The sequence below is a fragment of the Lycorma delicatula genome, chromosome 8 (assembly GCF_047948215.1).
Source record: "Lycorma delicatula isolate Av1 chromosome 8, ASM4794821v1, whole genome shotgun sequence".
Taxonomy (NCBI): domain Eukaryota; kingdom Metazoa; phylum Arthropoda; class Insecta; order Hemiptera; family Fulgoridae; genus Lycorma; species Lycorma delicatula.
Window position 1 is genome coordinate 131,433,574 of NC_134462.1, and position 24,685 is coordinate 131,458,258.

Genomic DNA, 24,685 nt, shown 5'->3' on the forward strand with positions numbered 1-24,685 from the left:
AATTAATTTGAAACAAGAAAGGCTGGCCAAGAGCAATGTCAGTTTTTTCAGTTATTAATTTTGTCACAGTAGAATCCAAATAATAAAATAATTATCCAAACATCTAACAACTGAGAAAATTTGGAAACTGGCAAATCTTAATTGTTAATAATAAAAAAAAAGAAACATGTACATATAAAACTAAAATAATGGCTAAAGAAATAAAATTCCAATAATAATTCATTTGTACAGTACATTTTTAAAATCTAACCAATGGCAATAATTAAACTTAACAAATACTTTTGTTCATGAAATAATAAAAATTAGCTAATAAAAAAAAACAAAACCGAAATATATTTTGCCACTAAAGATAAATTGCTACCATTAACATACTAAATTAAACGAGGCAGATGAAATAAATGAAGAAAGAAGGTGAAAGTAATTACAACAGTTCACTTTAAAAGAAAATGCTTATGAAATTTATTCTTAATCTGAGAAAAATTGTAATATTAGGACTGTTATAATATCAATGGGGAAAGTATAGATTTAAAATAAAATTACATTTGAAAAAGTACTCCTTGGCATAACATTTAATTAAACATAATTTCAGACCACTAATTAATAACCAACAGCAATATTTGCTTTTCTATCAATTTCAGTGGTTTATAATTCAATCTTTATAATTCAATAAGAATTGCAGCATGTTGTTTGGCAGTACATCCTTGAACGAAATAAAGATTTAACTTCTTAAATTAAAAACAAATTAATAAACAGAGGGCAATTTGATTATAAATAACTAACACCAAGAAATTTATTATATAACGAAATAAAATTTAATCTTTACAAGTTCTTATTCGGATATGAATAAAATATTCATTTTAAAAGGGCTTTCAATAAATTGGTAATGGCAAACTATCAAATATGCACCAACCCCACAGCTGTCTCCAAACACAACTTTAATAATTGTTTTTTCAAAGAGATGACAAAAAATAATAAATAAATTTATAATGTGTAGACAGGAAAGATTTATTAATAAAAAAAAATCATGAAATTATAACACATACAAAAAAACTCTTTATGTACACAACAAAATTCAAAACTACCAGATAAAACAACGTAAAAATGCTACGACTACCAGTCTAAAAGCTTGTACGACGTATAACCTCAAACAAATAAAAGAGAAGTATATTCTGTAACAAGCACGTGCAGCTCCAAATAAAGGACCTCTTAAGAAAAAAATATAAAACCCTGTATTAAAATTTAAAAGTATTAGCGTCCAAATCAGTATTCAATCGTATTGATTCTAAGTAAAGTAATGAACTAAAATATACTTTTAAAAAATTACACGACCATCATAAATTTTAATAGATAGACCAGTTTAATTTTAATAGATAGTATTCAGATTCTGAATGAAATAGATTGCTAAAAATTTTATGGAAAATCAATGTTACAATTTGAAAAATAAAGGCAAATGTAGGTATAACAGGGTTTTATTATTTACAGCGGCAAGACATAAGGACACGCCCTCTTCAAACAACACGATTAACCTCAATATATCGTAACGAAAACTATAACTGAATAAAAAGCCCTATAGAAAAAAATTACTACATTTAAAATAAGTATTTAAAGTATTCCTTAACACAATTTATATGGCCATGTGATAAATGCATGGGTAACATCTACAAAATAAATTAACATTAGGTTACTTCAATTACGCTACACACGTGGAAACAACGCTGTGAATCTGTACATATTGTCGGAAGAAACGTGAAAGAGTACACGTAGCACCATCAAATTTATAATAAAATCAAACATCCCCAGGTAACAAAATAATACGCAGTTTTGCAATCATCACATTTACTAATAATGTTCAGATTTCAACAGTTGTTTCCTAAAAAGAAATGCATTATTATCGGTATGATACATATAGGAGCATTACCAGGTAACTGATTAATTTATTTCAATAAATTAAATTAAATACTTACATTTTAAGTAATTTTAATTACGGACATTTACAGCTTTAAACTACATAATCACACATCAAATTATGTCCATTTTTTAAATGAAAAAGCTACACATAGATTGATAAATAACGCGGAATCTGATCCGACACGATACGGTCGACTAGTTTTAGCAGTGGGGAGAGCACAGTGAATAGCGCCAAAATGACGATTCACTTGTCCAACAATTTTTATCAGTAGTACTTACTGGATTTTGTTTAAAAATAAGTTTATTAAATATTTTTTGACAGTTTAAACTATTTTAAATATAGAATTATACGAATTTCTTTCCTTCAAGCCATATTTCAGTTTTATTTATAAATTGATTTAACATTAGAATTATTATAATGTCAATGGAGAAAGAATATATTAAAATAAAATTTAAAAAAGTACTCCTTAGCATTATCATTTAAAAATAATTTCAGACCATTAATTAATAACAAACAACAATATTTGCATTTGTATCAATTTCAGTAATGATCTGGAAAAATATTTATAATTTAATTATATATATATTTTTTTCCTGTCTGAAGTTACAGTAATTTTTAAAATTGTCACCAATTTTTTTTAACAAAACATCAGTCACAGGGTAAGCAGTCTAAGGTAAGCTGTTTTCCCGCAGTACACATAACTGGATAACAGCAAGACAACTCATTTTTAATAATTATGTAGTAAAATACTCATAGAAGGTGCTTATCAAAGTATTATACATCGTTGTCAGTGGGGCATTGCTTATAGTAAAATTTATGGGCATGATTTCATGTATTTAACACAAAATTCATTCATAAATTCAAGAATGGTCACATATCACATAGCTCTACATTTGCATTCTATTATGTAGTCAATCCATTTTGTATTGAAGGTATGCAATACATATCTTCCAAGAATCTATTGTTATTATAAATATTAATAAAAAAAATCATACAATAGAACACACTTAAAATTATAAAAGAACAAAAATATTTCACATTAAATTAAATTCTGCCTTAAACCATGTATTCTGGAAAACATATTTTAAATTATTGTAGTTAGTACATGTGTAGGATATTCCTCCACGTACTATTGGCAAAATTCTATTGGCCATGGTATGGTCTGAAGAAATAAATTTACTAAGAAATATTACTTTTTACTGTTCATAATTTTTTTGATACTGGTGGACATATGTGTGACTATGGATACTTTCTATAAGGATCATGTGTAATGGTTTAAAGAAAAAGAACAGCTCATGTGCCGCATATTAATGGGCTAAACTATATCTGAAAGTAGTTTATGTAGTACGTAATTGTAATAGGTATGCAAGTATTGTAATTTTCTGGAGTAAATTTTATCCACTGCTTATCCGGTTTGTCCTTTCCTGAATCATATTAGGTTTTTATCTTATAATATATTCATACTTATTTTATTACAAAGTTAACAGTATAATTATTTCACATGATCATAATGTGAAAAGGTTGTGTAATATATCATAATAGCCTATACATTTTACATGCTTTGAATACATATTTCCTCATTGAAGAGTATTAATTCTTTTTTTGTCTTCCGTCACTTGACTGATTTGATGCAGCTCTCCAAGATTCCCTATCTAGGGCCAGTTGTTTCATTTCAGTATTCCCCCTACATCCTTAATTTGTTTTACATATTCCAAACATTGCCTGCCTGCACAATTTTTCCCATTTACATATCCTTCCAATATCAAAGCAACTATTTCAGGATGCCTTAAGATGTCTCTTAAGGCAGATGCCTCTTCTTTTAGCTATATTTTTCCAAATTCTTCTTTCTTCATCAATTTGCCACAACACCCCCTCTGTCACTTTCATCTGCTCATCTGATTTTTAACATTCTCCTACAGCATCACATTTCAAAAGTTTCTAATATTTTCTTCTCAGGTACTCCGATCATCCAAGTTTCATTTCCATAAAAAAGTTACATTTCAAACATATACTTTCCTGATGTAAGCAAATTATATTTCTGACTGAAAGCTCAATTTGCTGGTGCTATTCAACATTTTATATAGCTCTTGCTTCGTCCATCTTTAGTAATTCTACTTCCAAATAAAAAATTCTTCTATCTCCATAATATTTTCTCATCCTACTTTTATATTCAAAGGTCCATCTACTTTATTTCTACTACATTTCATTTTGTTCTTATTTATTTTCATGTGTAATATTTCACCCCATGCCCTTCATTATTTCTTCTAAATCTTTTTTACTCTCAGCTAGAATTACTATATCATCAGCAAATCATAGCATCTTTATCTTTTCACTTTGCACTGTTACTCCGCATCTAAATTGTTCTTTAACCTCATTCAACTGCTAGTTCTATGTAAAGATTAAAAAGTAACAGGGATAGGGAAAATCCTTGTCTTAACTCTCTTTTTTATTACTGCTTCTTTCTTATGCTTTTCAATTATTACTGTTACAGTTTGGTTCCTGTAGATGTTAGCAGTTGCTCTTTTGTCTATCCTTGAACCCTCAATTCTTTAAAATGCTGAAGATTTTATTCCAGTCTATGTTATCAAACGCCTTTTCTAAGTCTATAAATGCCATGTCTATTGGTTTGTTTTTCTTTAATCTTCCTTTTACTATTAATCTGAGTGCTAAAATTGCTTCCCTTGTTCCTATGCTTTTTAATGTTTTAAATTGTAGTAAGAGATTTTTTTATTCATTAAATATTTTTATTAGTCTAACAATGATTTAGTAGCATTAAAATTAGAATGGTATTGACAATTCAAGTAATTGTACAGTCACTTTACCTTGCTGAAACTCAATATAAACCTTTATTACTGTAAACAGTTGCCAAGGTGATTATGATATTAGTATGGGAACAAGTACTACTAGAGTTGACTGTCTACACAGTACCATATAATTTATTTTTTAATGCTGTTGTGTTTGATTATTCTTAAGATCTTGTATTATTTCTTTTGACCTACAATATTTTGTTTGATGCTAAAGTATTTATAACTTTTTTCAGTAGAAAAAACATAGCTGCTTCCAACTGTTAGGTTTATAGATTTTTATTAATAACTGTCATTTTATTACATTATTTTGATCATTTCTCAGGTTTTATAAAGTAATATAGTTTTCAAAGATCTGCTGTTAAGATCATGTTAACTGAATTGTATCTTTGTTTAATTGTAGAATCTGGGTAGTCAAAACAAAATAAGTTATGTTGGAACATTGACTTGTTTCATTACAACTATCAACACCAGTCTAGTTTTAATAACACATGAGACACTAAAATTGAATTTATATTTCAGGAACACCGTGTTATAAAGGTTCTGTAGAAAAATTAATTGAAAAAGCATGTTCTGAAGCAGAGGTATACAAAAAATGTTCAGTTGTAAGTATCCACACTTAGTAAATCTGAATTTTGATATCCACGATTCATTACATTTAAAAGATATTTCTTAAGTAAACCTCTTATAAAAGCTATAGTACTTAACAGATGTTTATAATCAATTCCATCACACTTGTATGATTTCAGCTTTATAATGGAACTTTTATTTGTCTTATTTAAACATATATTACTGTATAAGTTAATATTTATGAAACTGATAATATATATATATATATATTAGCAAAATTATTATAAAACTTGTTATTAATATGGCAGTTGACGTAATTTTTGCCATTACAGGCATTATGTTGATCCTTAGTAATTCTTTTAATTCTCCAGGTATAAAAGATTGATATTATTTTTCTGCTATGATCATGGATGTTGGAGATTAACTAATTTGAAGGTGTATTTAATCTCTTGGATATGAATGGGACAGTGTAATCCATTCAATACAAAATATAAGGCATTATTTTTTTTATTTTTACTTCATTACATTTTATGTCATAATACAACATCCAGTTACAAGTTATTTTAACTGGATAAAGTTTATTCAGTTAATTGTTGAATGTATACTTCTGGGTCTAACAATTAATTATACATAATTCAGAAATTCATGTGTAGTATGAAAGAAATAATTTCATTATTAGTAAAATATTCAAAACAATTTATAAATTAAAATATTTCTTACATTATTTAAGTGAAATTAAAAGGTCATTACTGTATTATAATTAACTAGTTGTTAATTAGATTGGTGCCAAGAACCCTCTAAAAAGAACACCACATTACACTATTAATTGATGTTTTTTCTTTATTACAGGATGCAGTACTTTTAGAAAATATGCATGATATTCCATATATGCAACCACCATTTATTGGTCCTGAAATAACATCTTCCATGACAAAAGTTTGTTCAACTGTAAGAAATATACTTCAAAAAGATATAAAATGCGGTGTACAGGTAAAAAACTGTTCAGGTTTTTGTTTGCTTTTATAAAATATGCGTACAGTATTTTGAGAAAAATCAATTTTTATGTTTTCAAAAAATTAGTACTTTTATAAAGTTAGTGAGTCTATCTGGCTATTTACATAATATTTTATGAAAAATTTGGATTATTATCATGAGATTTTGTAAATATTATGTCATTAATATCTGCTGAGTTCAAAGACAAGTTGAATTCAGCCATTGGTTTATTGTAAAATATTATCTCTCAGGAGTTATCATAAAACATTTCTACTTGTTCTGTTGAAGCCTTAGCAGCTAAATGAGTTTTTACTCTTAATAGGGCATTCAAGAATGTAATATGAGACCATTGTATACCAGTTTTTTCCCTCATTAAAATATCAGTTTTTATGTTCCATAAAACCTGAAAAATTTAATATGTCCCTTGGTGACTCAGTACTATGTGATTTGGAAGTTTACTTTAAAATTAATTTTAAACTACAGCTATCTAATCATTTATTACTAGGGAGGGAAAGGAATTGTCTAAAGGATTTAAAAAATGAGTGAAATTTTACTCATTTCATAAAACAAGTTTTTACTATGGTAATAAATTTAAGCTTAAAATCTCATTGTAACACTTGCAAAACAATATATTCTCATTTTATCAATTGGTTCGAGAAATTAATTAATATCTGGATCATAAAATATTCACAGCTAAACATTTTCATAATCAAAACATTCTCTCCAATAAAAAAGGATGGTGCATTGGTTTGTTGTATGGGCTCACATTTTTATTTTGAATGAAGCGCTATCATCTAGAGGAAAAAATGGAACTGTATAATAAAGTGTGTTGTGTACTATAAACAGTAGATTACTTACAAACACGAGGATATAAACATGTCAAGTGTCCAGGGGGTGGAGTCCCCTAGCTAGACAGTTGGGCGAGTGTAGCGAGCCCTGACTGGCTAGTATTTCCTTAAAATGGAGGCTATGCGAGCATTTGGAATTTATAATCGATAGTTTTTTATTGTGTTTTCTAATAACCGAGGGCATGCTTGTCCATGCAGCGGCGAGGTGTGACACTGTCTTGCCAAAAGCAGCCTTCAGGTATGATATTTATAGCAGGTAATGGAATGTAAGTCTGAATTTTGTTGTTACATATAACATATTCTGAACAGTATGAGTTTGGCATTGTATCGACTCGTTACTTAGTTGATGGTTGAGGCATTTACAGTCACAAGTGTTGGTATTAAAATTGGACTAGGCGCGGGCTTCGTGCTTCTGCAGACTCTGTTATCTAATTCAGAGGGTGATATTGTAGGAAAAGAAGAGTGAAGTTGTCTGAAAGAAACCTAAAGCGAAGGTGTTGGCTGAGATAATAATTTTTACTGATGTAAATGTCTGCCGAGGCATTCCGACTGATGACTGTGAAATGTAATCACTTAGAGGGTCTGAAGACGACCTTCAGTAAAGCCCCTCAGAACTTGGAATGGAGGGGGAAGTGTGGTGACCGGAATCACACAAGGGTGATTCCAGTTGTCTTCCCGCCATAAGGGTGTGAGGGTATCTTTCCCTACGGGGTTTGGATGTACATAGTAACTACTCCAGTTGGATTGTTAAAATACAAAAACACTATTAATTAGAAAAAGGGAAAATATAATGTGTTAATATTAAAATTCCAAATAAATGGTGATTACTGTATTTTTTGTCAATTCTTTATTAGCATTGTATGTTTTTTAAACTGCTGTAACTTGTTTTAACATGACTGATCATATTTAGGCCTTGTTTATATTTTTTATAATACTCATAACATATCATGCAGCATTTCAAAATTTGTATTGGCTAGATCTATGTAGAATATGTTAGTAAGTTTTAAATATAAGAGAGATAAAACAATATCTACAATGGAATAAAGTTGAATGATGGTTACTTTGAACCTACTAGTTGTCCTTTGAATAACAACTGTTACATAAAATAGTTTTAGTTTAAACTATCAGGACTACCTTTAGATGTATTTAGTTTTGCATTAATTTATTACTGAAAAGTTAATGCGGTATCAAATTTTAAAGTATACAACAAGATAAAAATGTGGTAAATTTTTTAATAAAAAACACATTTATTAGAGTAAAAGGCACATTCAAATAAGTTTCCCTCAAAATACTCTCTCTCTCACTTTGAGTAGTTTATCTCGTCGTTCTTAACATTTTATGAACCATTTTTGCAAGTCCTCTTTCATAAAAAGCTTCAGTTGTGCTGCTGTTCTTGACTTTATGTCCTGAATTGATTCAAAACAACCTTTTGACTTAGGAGATGAGCCAGAGAAGTCACATGGAGCCAGATCCAGCATGTAAGGTGTATGAGAACAACTGTTATTATTTGACAGAAATTGTCATACCAAAAGCAATATGTACATGGAGGTTTGTAAATTTCTCAGGTCATTTTTTATGAATATTGCTTCTTAAATGCGCTAATAAACCCATATAATATTCATTTCTTAGGTGCAAGTAAAGCTCAATTCCATCAAGATCAAAAAATACATTCACCAGCATCACCTTGATTGATGTACTTTTTTTGGATGAGGAGAAATGGGTTATTTCCATTGAGAATTCTGAACCTTGGTTTCAGGATTGTAATCATAAATAAAGTTTTATATCCCATTAAATGATGACATTTCTTAAAAAGCTGTGATCTGAAATGGCATAATCAAGCAACTCCGATGAAATTTGTAAACATGTTGTTTTTTGTTTTGAACAAACTGTAAGACATCGAATCATTTTTCTTACTCTTACAGAGTTCCCTTGGGGTTTTGATGTTAAAGGATGCCTGTTTTCTCCTTGTATTCACCTGTTTCACTGGTAACTGCAGCATCACCATATATTTTTAACATCTAATGAATTTCTTTAGCAGTTTGAAACAAAATTTCAATTTGATGAGTAGTTTGTAATCAATAATGAATGACGTACTATAAAATACACCTTTTCTCAACTAACTAACTGCAATGAACAAGTTGAAATTTATTGTGACAGATTATTATTAAGATACAACATATTACTTCCTGTAATGAAGTTCCCTGCCTTACTGCTGGATGGACTCTTCAACAACAATCACCATATTTTTATTTTCCTGTCTAGCACTATGTAGCTCTAGAAGGGATAGTATTGTAATCAGTCCAATTTGGTTTTCACTTATATATGTGATTTTCACCATATCTTGATGTTTTAACACCTAAGAAACCTAAAAAAGCAGGATGAAAATTTTCCAGCTGTCATATGTACATGTGTGTTTGGTGTTGGCTTCTAAATCACCTTATCTCCAGAACTACTGGACCGATTTTGACAAAACTTTGTCAGATTACTTATAATTACATTTTCAACTTAAAAGGTCAAGGGGTTGAGGCTGTAGAGCAAGGTCACTCTCAGTAATCTGAGATTTCGCCTAATTAAGATCATATTTCTCATTTGCTAACAATTAAAAAATAACGATTTTGCAAAATTTTCAAGTTAGATAACAGGAAAAAAATAGAACATAAAACAGGATCAGTAGTTAAAAATAATTGATTACACGTGTTAAATGAGTTGTTAGCAAATCTTTAAATTTATTTAATTTAAATGTGTACTAAAATTTCTGAAACAAAAAGGTGTTAGCAGGTGGAAACAAGGAAGCTATAGCTGTAGCACAATCTTCAGGACTTGATTTTGTACGCATAGAAGGATTTGTTTTCAGTCATATTGCAGATGAAGGATTCACAAATTCATGTGCTGGTGAATTATTAAGATATCGTAAGACTATTGGAGCAGAAAACATTTTAATATTTACTGATGTAAAGAAGAAACACAGGTATATTAGTTGATTTAACAAACAGTGTAAATTTTATGATTGAAAGATGCAACTGAACTTATATTTGGTTTGAAATTTCTTTTGAAATAAAATTTTACTTTAAGGTGGTCTTTTCTTTGGATAAACATGTTAAGTTATTTATCAAAACAAACTAACTACTCGTACACTGAATGTTATTTCATCAGTGTTTTATCCATTATACAAATGAATGAATTACAACTTATAATAATTTTAGGTTTTCCTTACATTTTTCTTTAAGTAAAAATAATAAAAAAGTAACTTACAGAAAAGTTATAATAATAGTTCAGGAAAACAGTTATATGTACGAGTATTTAGATTAAAACAATCTAAGTGGGTATTGGATTAATAATAAGAATTACAAAAAAATAAATAAATTGTAATATTGTTATATTTTTAATAGGACAAGTCTCTACTAAGTACTAATTGTGGTAATTAAAAATTATTTAACCGTTTAACAATAGGCAGCAGTCAAGATACTTTCATGTGAGTGCATACATTTCTCTTCTAGATTAGTTTCTTATTTTAACATTACTTCATACCTATCATCTATATTTAGCTGTCATTCATCCAAAAATTATTTAAAAAGATATCACAAATGTTTTAATGTATAAAACACATATTTTACATGTAAATAATTTTTATACAATCTTAAACTAAAACAAAATTGTTGCAAATGCATACTTGTAAGTTATAATTAATTGTTCTGAAAGTAGAATGATACTGTGAAACCTTCTTTAATGAACACTTCCCAATAAAGGACTTCTCTCATTATTATACACTTTTATTTTCCCCGGCAGTTATATAGTGCTATTAATGGATAAGACAATTTTCAATAGTAACCTTCTAAACAAAAGATGCAGACGATGAATTTACCTATAAAGGTGTTCAATCAGTTTTGAAAAACGGACAGCAGGAATAAAAATTGTAATTTTTCTTGTTTTATTTTATAATCAGTGTGACTAATTTGTTTATCTATTGTTAATTGCATCAATTCCCGCCTAGACATTGATGTTACAATTTCAATCAATTCATCATTCAGAGTGATTTGTCTCAGTTATGTGGAAGTGTATTCTGTACATTGAATAAGTGTAATATTTTTGTTGCAGTATAACAAAAATTACAGTAACAAATGGCAAAATAGATGCAGTTCCAGGACGATGATAATTTTATTTTATCAATCATTCAGAACTTTAAAATTCAGTACAGGAAAAAGATGTTACAGTACTTATTATATTAAGTTAAACAGTGAAGTTATTAAGTTACACAAATAATTTCAATTCTGACATTGAAAACCTTACTGAACCAAATGAAAATTCTGTGAAACAGAATGAATTACAAGAACTTATTGAACTGTTTAGAAACTACAAAGAGTGCATGAATATTGAGATGTGCTCAACATAGAGGACGTATCGATTGACATCCGTGATCTTGTTGCTGCCTCAGACTTGATTACTTCCAAAATGAATATGGAAGTAATTACTTCATAAATGAATCCAAGATGAACTTGGATTTACCATCATAAGTAAGGAAATAACAGAGGAGGTTAGAAAATTAAGCCAATATTCCTTACAAAAACAATTATCAGAAATACAGTCCTTATTGAAAAAAATATGTGCCAGGACTTAGCTAAAAAAACAAAAAGATAGCTATATCTATGTATAAATACATTGTACATATCAGTATTTGATTTTTACATTATTTTTCATAAACGTTTTGTTAATATTGTACACTATAGCTTCTGTGATTAATATTTTTGTAGCGTACATTGCTTTTTATTCCATTTTAGTAAGGTACAGTTATTTCTTCTCCATTCTATTGATAGATTACAATAGTGCAGTATTTTTTTTATTTTTATTTTAGTATGAACATAGAGGACAGTATTTTAGTTTTGGAAAAACAATAAAAAAAAATGAATTTTTAGTAATTTTAATTAGCAATTAATTTGCATGAAATAAATACGTATCACCGTTGTTCTATTTTAAAGTACTTTTTTTCTGTGTAATAACAAAATTCCGTATTTGCATTTTTCTGAATAGTGGACACCTATAAACAGACAGATTGTTGTTCCTGAGCCATGTCCGATATTGGGGAGTTTTACTGTATTTTAATTTTGAGTATAAGAAAAGACCAGTGCTCTGCTCTATTCATCACATGCAGGAAGTTGATCGTTTGTAGGGGAGCCAAACCAGTTATATTTTAACATTAATGGATTCTTGATCCTTAACAATAGAATGCTATTAGGGATTACATTTTAATTAACTACATGTCCTGATCTGTGATCTATGAATAAAACAAACTACAGATAATTATATGAAAAAGGACACAGTGGTTTGGCTCAACTCAGGAAAGCTGCATGAGTTATCCAGAGACGTCTAAAATATATGAATTTCATATCTTTTCATCCGATTCCAGTATTTTGTTTTTTTTTAGTGGAATCAGACTATTCAGGTTTTAATATGAGCCATTAGTGTTCATGTAATACTTATCAGTACTTATACTAGAGGAAAAAAGGATAACTGTTAAGTTGAAATAAATGATGAAACAAAAATCAGATGTGGACATCACATGACTTCCTTGTACGCCTATTAAATTACGTATACACATTTTCGCTGCACTTCATTTAAACTTATTTATTTGAAAGTGAGATATGATCCTCCAATTCTTTAATAAAGTGGACAGTTACACAATTGCTGAAATATTAGTTCTTATTAACATAAAATATTTATACAATTATTAATTGAACAATCTTACATGAAATATTAGGATAGATTAAAAGTCCCTTTATAGCTCATATTACTAGATCAGTATTATTTGTACCTTAGTGGGTTGTTGATGAACAAAAGTTTTAGATTTCTGGTGTGTTGTATAAATAAAAGTTAATAATAATTAAACTATTCCATTTAGTGAACTCCTATATACTGGTTACAAATGTTAAGTTTGACCTTACGGTTTAAAATATTCAGTTTTTATTAATGGATTATTTGGTGAATAATAAATAATGAAAAAGAAATATAACATGATGAAATATATCTCAAAAATAAACAAAAGAAGATGAATATGAAGAGGAAAAAATGTTATGAACAAGGGAAGAATAAAAAAATTAAGAGAAGATGATAAATATAAAGAGGAAGAAAACGTTAAGACCAAGGAAAGAATAAAAAGATTAAGGGAGGATGATGAATATAAAGAGAGAAAATTTGAAAACTAGAGAATGCGTACACAAATTAAGTTCAGAAGAATTATAGAAAACCAAAGAGCAATTAAATGACTGGCAACAAAAAACAAATGAGATGATGATCAACTCAGACTTAGGGAGAATACTGTCCGACAATATCAGAGAAGTAGTGAACTAAAAGATAAGAATTTTTTGCAATTTATTAAAGATTGGGCATGTGTGCCTCAGTATATATGTTGTTCTTGTGAGGGTCCATTTTTCAGTCACTCTGTAGTTAACTTTAGGTAAAATTAAACAGAAATTCCAGAATAATTAAATAAAATTAAATGGAAATTAAACTAGAAAATTCAAAAATAATACGATTCTAAATGATAATTTTCAAATGTTTCACCAAATCTATCACATATACACATATGTAATAATGCCTAATAAATTACATTTACACATTTTTAAAAGTACATAAAATTTATTTCACTAATAACTTCTGATTTTTTTTCATCTTTTTTTTTATTGAATTATTATTTATTGTCAAACTTTTTTACAATCATGGGTGAATGATTAATAAATCAATATATTTAAATTAAAAAAAAGTTAAAGAAAAAGAAAAGCAGATGGAACCAATGAAAATAAGTACCATTTATGATATATCATTGAAAAGTTCTCAGTGAGGGATTATTACTGCAGTTAAGAAAAAATCCAAATTTTTGGGGGTTATGGGCTTTTTTGGACACTTTTGGTTCAGTCAATTGCAATCAAAAGGGGAGGTGCACAACTAGATGTTACAACAGTCCTAAATTCAGAATTTCAATATCCGTCGGCTAATCGTTTTTGAGTTATGTGAGATACATTCATACGTCATGCCGAAACTAGTCAAAATGGATATTTCTGTTGAAATCTGAAAACCAAAACTTTTCGCGATCGTAATATTTTCTTAACTTCATACAAGGAAGTAAAAAAGTAACTTTTTTTGTAATTAATAATACAAGTAAGTAAGTAATCAAAAAAGTTATATTCTTTTTACTAATTATACATTGTATCATAAACAAATTATTGAAACGTTCCAGGTGTTATAAAAAATTCATGTTTTAAGAGATGCAATTTGCCACCTTATTCGGCATAAACTTAGTTTTGTTTATATTAGCAAAACCTGTCGATTCACTACTTCTCAGTATGGTTATAACTTATACAAAAAACTGATTCATTAAAATCAAATGTATTTCTTTATATTAAACTATATTTATTTATAACTCCACAATGAAAAATACACAAAGTAAGTAGGGATTAAGAAAAATGCCAGTTTTAAAATTGGCATTTTTGTGGGAACAAATTAATGCATTCTTATTTTTATTTGTCATTAAACTCAAGCCGATTAATCTTTAATGTTTTACTTTCAGGTTTACAGATCTGAAAAATTGGTTCTATATAAATGTTTTACTTGTAATTTGAAAAAATAGTCGACAAAGTTGTAAACAGATACACACACATCTTCCAACAATTATTTACTTCATTCAGCATTATATCCCTCTACCTACAGGTTGTTTAAAAATGTTAATGTTAAAAAAAATTGTTTATATGATGTATTCAGTATTAAGAGATAACATAGCTCACACCTTAAAATCTTTTTTTTTTGTTATAAACACAAGCATTCAATCTTATTAACAGAAAGAGTGTTCATTTCTTTGGGAAAAAATCATGTTTTGCGTTATATTCTAAATTGCTTCAAAAAATGTTGTCTAAGCCACATCATATTATTTATGATACTTTTCAAATCCATAAGACTTAACTAGACTTTTTTTTATCCCATAAACAGAATCTACACTCATCTTATACACAGACCCACATGCCATACAGTAACTATTTTAACTGAATCTGTGATCTGAGTTACACCAGGAAAAGGGATTCTTTTATTTTTAAAAATTAATTAATTTTATTTTATTATACCATATTTCTATTTACTGAAATAATCTGTGAAGGACATTAGGAAATGAATATTAATACAAATAAGGATTTATTTTATCATTTAAGTAAATAATAATAATAATGAAAATTATGAATCAATTACAGTGCGCATGCATTAACAAATGATATAAGTTTAGAAGAAACAGCACATGCTGCCGAATTCTTTTTAAGCGATGGAGTTATTGTAACAGGCACCGCTACTGGGAAGCCAGCTGATGTAGCTGAAGTAAATGGTAGGTAATGAAAATTATTTTTACATTAACTGCTACATTTTTAATTCACTCATTAATTGACAGTGAATGTTGAAATATTTGTTAATTTGCTGCATTTTATCATTTAGGTAGTGATTAGCTTTAAATATATATATATATATATATATATATATATATATATATACGTATATTTCTTCTTTTTTTTTAATTCACGAATGAGACTACACTTAAAGAACATAATATTACTGATTTATTCAAAATATCTTTAATGGGGAAAACAAAAAACATGATATAGTAAAACCTCCTTATTTGTGGGGCAGTTGGATTCCTGTAAAATGTGAACACTGAAAAGGAAATGTATGGTGCTGTACTTTAAATCATAACAAAAAAATAAAAACTAACTCTTAAGATTAGGCTTTATGTAAAGTAGAACAGTAATATAAGTATTTTCAAAACAATTTTTATTGATATAATTGAACTGCTACATAGTAATATTATAAAAAGAGGACTTGTATTCCCTTGGTTCTACAATAATAGTTTACTTTATAATGTACTGCACATAAACTTAATTACTAGCCAGTTGGTGTAATGATTAGCAACCATTAAAAAAACTTGCTAAAAACCTTGTCTTGAGTTTGATTTTTGGCAAGGATCTGTAACTTTTACCTATCACTTCATCCATTTTATAATCCTAATTAAAGTACATCTTCTAAGCATATCTAATGTCATAATAAGAAAAAAATTCCTGTACTGTACAAAATAGTCCTGTGTGGAAAATAGAGACAAATTTGTGCAAAAATTAACTTGCAAGTAAGCAATTGAAGCCTCAGTCTCAGTAACTTGTTTGTCAATCGTATGTTGCTTGTAAGTAATATACTGTGAATTTTTATGATCGGAAGCTTTTTAGAAACAATAAAATTTAAAATCCTGTGGTTTGCGAAGTGAGAGTTACTGTTCAATTTTTTACCACAAAAATATGCTAGTGAAAAGTTCTTTGACAAATTAAGGAATTTTACGATAATATTGAATCAACATTGCATAAAAAATTGTCAATATGTAATACAGGAAGGGAAAACATATATAAGGAATTACTCTGTAATATTGATGAATTCATTATGTTGGAATGTTTTACACTCTTGTTGAAAAGTTTCCACTTATTTCTTATACCGCAATTCAAAATTATTACTTTTCATCATGGGAATAAGAAAATTAGTATGAGATATTGATTAAAATATAAATAAAACCAACATTAAAGGCCTGGAACATTTCAAAAGGGAAGATTTTGCCCTCTGCTCAAACTTGACCTTTAAAAATTTACTAATTTTCTTGAAACTTAAAGAGTATATCAGAAGAGGGCATGCTTAGTTGAAGGAATCTACCACTATGTTTCTGTATGGTCCTGTGATGGTTAAGTACGTGAGAATACAAAAAAATTTGTTATGCATTATGTTATTTCCACAGTGTGGAAAATACTTTATTATTATTTTATGAAGTATTAATATAAAACGTTAAAAAAAAAATTGTAATAATTGCTAATATTAGAAAATGTCAATAGTCGTAGTGCGAAATTAAAATGTAATAATTACAGATTTAGCATTAGTATTCTTTTTAAGCGATGGAGTTATTGTAACAGGCACCGCTACTGGGAAGCCAGCTGATGTAGCTGAAGTAAATGGTAGGTAATGAAAATTATTTTTACATTAACTGCTACATTTTTAATTCACTCATTAATTGACAGTGAATGTTGAAATATTTGTTAATTTGCTGCATTTTATCATTTAGGTAGTGATTAGCTTTAAATATATATATATATATATATATATATATATATATATATATACGTATATTTCTTCTTTTTTTTTAATTCACGAATGAGACTACACTTAAAGAACATAATATTACTGATTTATTCAAAATATCTTTAATGGGGAAAACAAAAAACATGATATAGTAAAACCTCCTTATTTGTGGGGCAGTTGGATTCCTGTAAAATGTGAACACTGAAAAGGAAATGTATGGTGCTGTACTTTAAATCATAACAAAAAAATAAAAACTAACTCTTAAGATTAGGCTTTATGTAAAGTAGAACAGTAATATAAGTATTTTCAAAACAATTTTTATTGATATAATTGAACTGCTACATAGTAATATTATAAAAAGAGGACTTGTATTCCCTTGGTTCTACAATAATAGTTTACTTTATAATGTACTGCACATAAACTTAATTACTAGCCAGTTGGTGTAATGATTAGCAACCATTAAAAAAACTTGCTAAAAACCTTGTCTTGAGTTTGATTTTTGGCAAGGATCTGTAACTTTTACCTATCACTTCATCCATTTTATAATCCTAATTAAAGTACATCTTCTAAGCATATCTAATGTCATAATAAGAAAAAAATTCCTGTACTGTACAAAATAGTCCTGTGTGGAAAATAGAGACAAATTTGTGCAAAAATTAACTTGCAAGTAAGCAATTGAAGCCTCAGTCTCAGTAACTTGTTTGTCAATCGTATGTTGCTTGTAAGTAATATACTGTGAATTTTTATGATCGGAAGCTTTTTAGAAACAATAAAATTTAAAATCCTGTGGTTTGCGAAGTGAGAGTTACTGTTCAATTTTTTACCACAAAAATATGCTAGTGAAAAGTTCTTTGACAAATTAAGGAATTTTACGATAATATTGAATCAACATTGCATAAAAAATTGTCAATATGTAATACAGGAAGGGAAAACATATATAAGGAATTACTCTGTAATATTGATGAATTCATTATGTTGGAATGTTTTACACTCTTGTTGAAAAGTTTCCACTTATTTCTTATACCGCAATTCAAAATTATTACTTTTCATCATGGGAATAAGAAAATTAGTATGAGATATTGATTAAAATATAAATAAAACCAACATTAAAGGCCTGGAACATTTCAAAAGGGAAGATTTTGCCCTCTGCTCAAACTTGACCTTTAAAAATTTACTAATTTTCTTGAAACTTAAAGAGTATATCAGAAGAGGGCATGCTTAGTTGAAGGAATCTACCACTATGTTTCTGTGTGGTCCTGTGATGGTTAAGTACGTGAGAATACAAAAAAAATTGTTATGCATTATGTTATTTCCACAGTGTGGAAAATACTTTATTATTATTTTATGAAGTATTAATATAAAACGTTAAAAAAAAATTGTAATAATTGCTAATATTAGAAAATGTCAATAGTCGTAGTGCGAAATTAAAATGTAATAATTACAGATTTAGCATTAGTATTCTTTATACCTTTATTAGGTATTCTTTATAAAAAAGGTTCATATTACTATCATAGAGTAAAATTATAATAGAAAGTAATGAAAATGAAATATCTTTATCTGTAACTTCCATAAAGTATTCATACTGTACTCCAGATCATAAGTTAGTGTAAATAAAATAAATAATTAAGATAAAAATAAAATAAAAAAATTATTGTAGAGTGGAATATTGTATATGAATAGGGCAAAATAGTAAATAATAAGTAATACTATATAAATTGTAAATAAGAATAATTAATTTGATTAAGTCACGTAACATCTATTTTAAACATATTTAAATTAATGCTCACAGTTTTACATTATAAAAGCTGTAAAAAAGTTATAAATTAAATATTTTACACAATTTGTGAATTGCATGATTAGGAGAACAAAGCGATGATTAATTCTTCCTGTTTGTTCAGATATATTAATAAATTGTCACTATTTAATAAAAAAGGAACAATAATATTTTACTACTAACATAAGCACAAACACTTGGCACAACCAAAACTCAAAACTTTTATAAAAATAGTAATTTACAAAATTAACTTATTTACAATATTTTACACTAGCTAAAAAAACTTTAAGGAATTTTTACCTTATTATAAAAAATTGATTTCAAAATTATATCTAAGAGTAGTTTTATACCATTATATATTAATATAATATTCTAAATGCTTTACGTATACTTGTTTTAAATGATGTTGAAAGATCTCTAGTTGTTATGTAAATTGTCTACTTCAGTATTATGTAAAATAATAAATACCTTTTCTTAATAAATTGAACCGGTCAACTTGAAAAGTGATTCAGTTATAATATTGAATACTAATACTGTTGGTTTAAAACGAAGATACTTTTGTAAAAATAAGTACTGAAATCATAAATAAACCATTATTAATATTACAAAATGTTTGACTTTGTTATTAATTAATTTTAACTTTATTAAATAATTTTAGTCATCTACATTCACACAGCTGCTATCTTGAAATAAATATTATATCCTGTTTAAAAATAGATCTAACAGAAAATGTGAAGCTTTCTGAATATTGTTTTGTAGCTACAATAGATTTCATGAATATTTATAGAGAACAATTTTTATATTTATAATCAAACTTCCAAAATTTTAGTAATTTTAAATAAATAAAATTAGTAAATAACTATAATAGAATGAATGCAGTTTCATTAAAGAAAATATAATTCTCTCTTTGGAGAAAATAGTGCTTTTTAATAGTTCATAAATTTAATTCCATTTATAATAATAAAAATAACTAAATGTTCTCACTTAAGCAGTGATTTCATGGAATCCATCAATATCTTTATAAACGATCAGACAGATAGTATGTCCGAATAATTTTCAGTTTGAAAAAAAATTAATATTATTGATAAAAATAAAACATTGTATTTAAATCTAAAATTTACGATTAAACAATTGTTACAATATAACCCAGAGGATTGCAATAAATTCTATATAAGTGATATTTATAAAGTAAAATATGATTTTAATTAATATTAATTGTAAAACCACCATAACATATTTAAGTTTTACAGTTTACATTACAAGACATAGAAAATAATATCAAAATAAAAATTAATAATATAGCCAAAACAATAAAGTAATTGGGAAAATGCATAAATATAAAAAATAAATAAGCTAATTGATAACCAAAGAGAATTTCAGAATAAAAAATTTTTAAACTGGTAGAACTGAAAATGTAATTGACCATTCATTAATTTTCCACAGTCAAATAAGTTTTACAATTTGAAATATTATATTCAATTTAAAATTATTTATATGCAATTTATTTAACTGGACATTGTGGATACATTTCAAAAGAGCACCTACCTTGTAGAAAAGTTTCTTATCTTTTCTAACTGTATCTTTTGCTACACATAATTTTATTGAATTATGTGTATTATATTTTAATTAGTCTTCTACAAAAAAAAATCAATATTTGCAGATTACTAAATATTTCATTATTTTACAATATAATTACACAATTATTGTCTATACTATTGCAGCTGTAAAGAAGAGTGTTAATATTCCAGTATTAGTAGGATCTGGTGTAACAATAGATAACGTAAATGAATATCTTGGAGCTGATGGATTAATAATTGGAACATATTTCAAGAAACATGAAAGGTAATAATACTTGTTACTGAACACAAACACACACACACACACACACATACTCTATTCTTCTTTACTTTACTAATTTATTTTAAATTAAAGAATATAAAGGAAATAATTAGGCAAGCAACTTGTTTACAGATTATAACAACAAATATAGAAAAGTATATGTAAATAAAAAGAATAATCACTAATTTGAAAATAAATTTGGAGGCAAATTTCTGTTTTGAAAAGTGTGGTTGTTGTATGCATGAACAGTGTTCAATATATATATATATATATATATATATTAAATAACACATGAAAAATACTTGACAGGATATATATACATATGCCTATGTATAAAATTTTGAGACTCAAAAATCTCCAAACTACTATTTCAGTTTCAGTGAAATTTAATTTAGTTATGCATGTTAAAATTTGATGAAAATTGGTTGTCGTTCTTAACTGGTCAGGGATCAACTGATCTCGGTTTGACCACTTCTGAAGTTGGAATATTTTTAGAGTAGTTACTGAGGGACTTTGATACACTTCAATAAAAAAAAAAAAAAAACAAAAAAAAAACAAGAATGATAATCAAAAAACTGTTTTGCGCATAAGATTGCATTTTTATTCAAGATTTTTAAACATAATCATTCTTATTTATTTAATAAAATCAATTTGAAGGTACGGAAGATGACACAAAACCCTATTTTAAAGATTGTAGAAGTAGCATCGCCGCTTCTCTGTCAAATTGTCATACTTGCCAAAGGGGGCACTAGTGACACCCCTCGACTAATAAATTATGTTAAATGAACAACACACCATGAAGAATCTTAACAATAATGGTAAAATAATTTTCAGTACTTCACATTAATAATTATCAAAGAATGACTATTTACATAAGTGAAAATAAACTAGATATTACTGAGTTAATTAGAAATTGTGTTATGTTAATGAGGCATGTTAGTTTATTTTGGTTATGATATAACAAGTTGCATTATTTATCGTTATTTTACAATTCAAAGGTATTTATAATTTGAGATTTGTGTTTGTATTAATAAACTGAAAAAATTATATTTATAATTGTTTTATGTATATTCAATGTTTCTTTTATTTTCTGTCAGAACTACAACCCATACAATCTAAATATATGCATTAAAAATATACTGCTATCTGAGTTTGAGTAAATTAATTTCTTTTTTTTACATTTAATTTCAGATGGGAGAATGAAGTTTGTGAAACGCGTGTTAAGGATTTTATGGAAAAAGTAAATAAATTTTAATGAAAAATTCATTATCCACACTTTTAAGAGTAATGAATGAATACGGTTTATAAATAAACCAAATGGTTTTATATTGTATACTGGGATTTTTTATTTTTTAAATTAAGTTAAAACTATTTTATCTCTTAAATAAATGGATCGTATATGAAATAAAAGCTGGAGACTTGATCTTTAAAGCTTATATTTAATAATGCTTATATTTTCTAGGAGTTTATTTGCTATTTATTGAAAATGTACCTCTTTTTCAATTTAAAAAGAATGTTTCCTTATGATACATAGATAACTTACATAAATTTAAGTTTATTAATATTTAAAAAAGAAGAAATAACTTATTTTTTTTATTAATTACAGTTTTTTCTTGGTTCAGTGAGAAAAAGAAACTTTAACTCTAAAAAAAAATCTTTTTTCAATTTTCTTTCAAATCTCCACCAGAGCAGACTTTCATTCTCTGGAAGCATTAATTTTATTGCTGAAGTTGGAATATATATATTAAAGTGATGAGCTGCAGTGCTATCAATACTTAGAAATGGTGGTCACAGAAATGACAGTAATTTCTGTGTGTCTGCTTAATGAGTCAGTCATTAGCAGAAATGTGTCTTCACACATTTTTGAAACTCGTTTTTTTTTTAATTAGTGGTCAAATTATCCACTACATCACAAATATTACTAACACTAACTAATACAAACTTACAAACTAGCTAATAAAAATAAATGTACACAGTCATAGCAGTCGGGACAGAGATTGGTAGTAATGGTGTTTGTATTGAGATTTCAAACCACCATCATAACTGTCTATAAAATGGAATGAATTTCTGAAGTGGTATTAGCAATGGACTAAAAAAGAATGAAATACTTAAAAAAATTTGTATTCAAGTAGCAAATAGGCAAACACAGCACATGCACATTATATGGGTGTCATATACTGTTGAACTAAAAAACTGCATTTATGTGACATCCAGGCATCATCCCTGAAAGTGTTAATAATTGTGAACTAAACAATACAAAAATAACAAATTAAATTCATATATACTGCATTCAGTGTAAGAAATATCCTGTTGTAAACAAAATGAAGTGACGTATTAGTCAGGCTGTCTAAAAAAATATGCACAATCATCTAATACTGAAAATTAATGTAGTTTGTAGACTTCTGTAGCAGATTCAATAAATTGAATGTGACAACCTGCAGTACTTCTTACCTCAAGCAAATCAATTGGATAGCTCTTTCACTGAATACAATAATCGAAAAAAAAACAAAAAAATTTATTCAGATATATAAAGGAAGATCTGGATTACCTCTCAAAACCAGTAACTTTTAACTTTCATTAGTAATCTTGTAACGGAGCCGAAGTAACAGTCTTTTATATTATTTTGCGAATCATGCTTTATTTCAACCAAAATCTGAAAAAATTTACACGATGAATAAAATAAATTATTTACGATTAGATTCAAACAAATTTCATGTAAATATTAATTTATTTTTATTAAATCAACTATTTATTCATAGCTAAAATGAATAAAATACTGATTCATAGTCTGTAAGAGTTTTGTTATATATCATTCTGGATTACAGTTTTGAATTATTTGATGCTGAAGTCAGCTATGACCTCAAAATTTGCCCTAAGAGCTTTATTTTTTTAATAACTGTTACTCAAAAATGAAGTTTGTTAAAACAATTTATTTTTTCTGTTAAGATTTGTAAAATTTTTGGAAGTAGGATAATTTGGAGGAGTGACCAGTGTGATTAATATGGTATTACATTACAGAATGACATTGATACTAACTGTTTACTATGATTCATTCCTTCTAGGGGAAAAGTCCTCCTAGTAAAGGCAGTTACTTTAGGAAGTAACTGTCTTTACTAGGACTTGAATGCTGGAACCTCGGCTTCCAAATCAGGTGATTTGCCAAGATGCATTCACCACTAGACCAACTGGTGGAATTATATGGCAACTAATATGAGTAATAATTATTGTTGAATATATATACAGCTGCGTTATGAATCAGCACTGATACAAGAGATGTGACTGTGAATTGGCACTGATACAAGGGATGACTCAGTAGAAACATGATGAAATCACTAACACAAAATAAAATTTGTTTATTCTTTACAAGCTAACTGAATTCAGTATAATTGAAAATGAAAACAAAGACATAAAATTATACTAAATTAAACTTTTCATAAATAAATATATTTAGAAAACAAAATCAAAAATATTATGTAATAATAAATTACATTTAATATATTACCACTCTGTTGATCTCCGAGGCAGAGTGGTAGTGTCTTGGTATTCATCTAGAGGTCCAGGGTTTGAATCCTGGCCAGCATGGAATTTTTTACACAATACAAAATTCATTTATCATTCATCTAGTAACTGTACGAGGGCATTTACACTGTAAGCCTGCTACTGTGTAAATAAATTTTTCTTTTATCGCAAGTTTTAAGTGAATTTATCTGTAGTTTCCTCTCTTTCTGGATTTGTTATTATATAAATGATATTTTTGAAATAAATTTATAAATGATAAAACAGAGGACATATTTTTTTTTATTGTTTACTACTA

The 24,685-nt window shown here is 27.4% G+C and overlaps 3 protein-coding genes across 17 annotated transcripts in view; 1 reads left to right on the plus strand and 2 right to left on the minus strand.

Moving 5' to 3' along the window:
• The window catches only part of LOC142329377 (putative aarF domain-containing protein kinase 5), a 314,333-nt gene extending 312,226 nt beyond the window's left edge, over positions 1-2,107 (minus strand). For all 15 annotated transcript variants that reach the window (XM_075373933.1, XM_075373932.1, XM_075373930.1 and 12 more), the window contains exon 1: positions 1,965-2,107. The gene's annotated coding sequence lies outside the window, so the exon portion shown is untranslated. The remainder of the gene's footprint in view (positions 1-1,964) is intronic.
• LOC142329380 (uncharacterized protein F13E9.13, mitochondrial) lies at positions 1,685-22,277 on the plus strand. The gene is made up of 7 exons (XM_075373937.1): positions 1,685-1,921; positions 5,236-5,318; positions 6,133-6,273; positions 9,893-10,092; positions 15,353-15,480; positions 20,754-20,874; positions 22,063-22,277. The coding sequence occupies exons 1-7, from the start codon at positions 1,846-1,848 to the stop codon at positions 22,124-22,126; spliced, it is 813 nt and encodes a 270-aa protein (XP_075230052.1). The 5' UTR covers positions 1,685-1,845; the 3' UTR covers positions 22,127-22,277.
• Positions 19,131-24,685, minus strand: part of RhoGEF4 (Rho guanine nucleotide exchange factor 4) — a 54,092-nt gene continuing 48,537 nt past the window's right edge. The window contains exons 9-10 of the mRNA XM_075373936.1: positions 23,420-23,524; positions 19,131-19,605 (exon numbers count right to left, since the gene is read on the minus strand). Of these exons, the coding sequence (XP_075230051.1) occupies positions 23,423-23,524 (102 nt within the window). The 3' untranslated portion in view covers positions 19,131-19,605; positions 23,420-23,422. The remainder of the gene's footprint in view (positions 19,606-23,419; positions 23,525-24,685) is intronic.

What these genes read in the sequence shown, in the direction of transcription:
- LOC142329380 (XM_075373937.1), top strand. Translation starts at nt 1,846, where the DNA reads ATGTTCAGATTTCAACAGTTGTTTCCTAAAAAGAAATGCATTATTATC. An exon ending in TATACAAAAAATGTTCAGTT is followed by an intron (nt 5,319 to 6,132) that starts GTAAGTATCCAC and finishes TCTTTATTACAG; the next exon opens with GATGCAGTACTTTTAGAAAA. An exon ending in GATGTAAAGAAGAAACACAG is followed by an intron (nt 10,093 to 15,352) that starts GTATATTAGTTG and finishes AATCAATTACAG; the next exon opens with TGCGCATGCATTAACAAATG.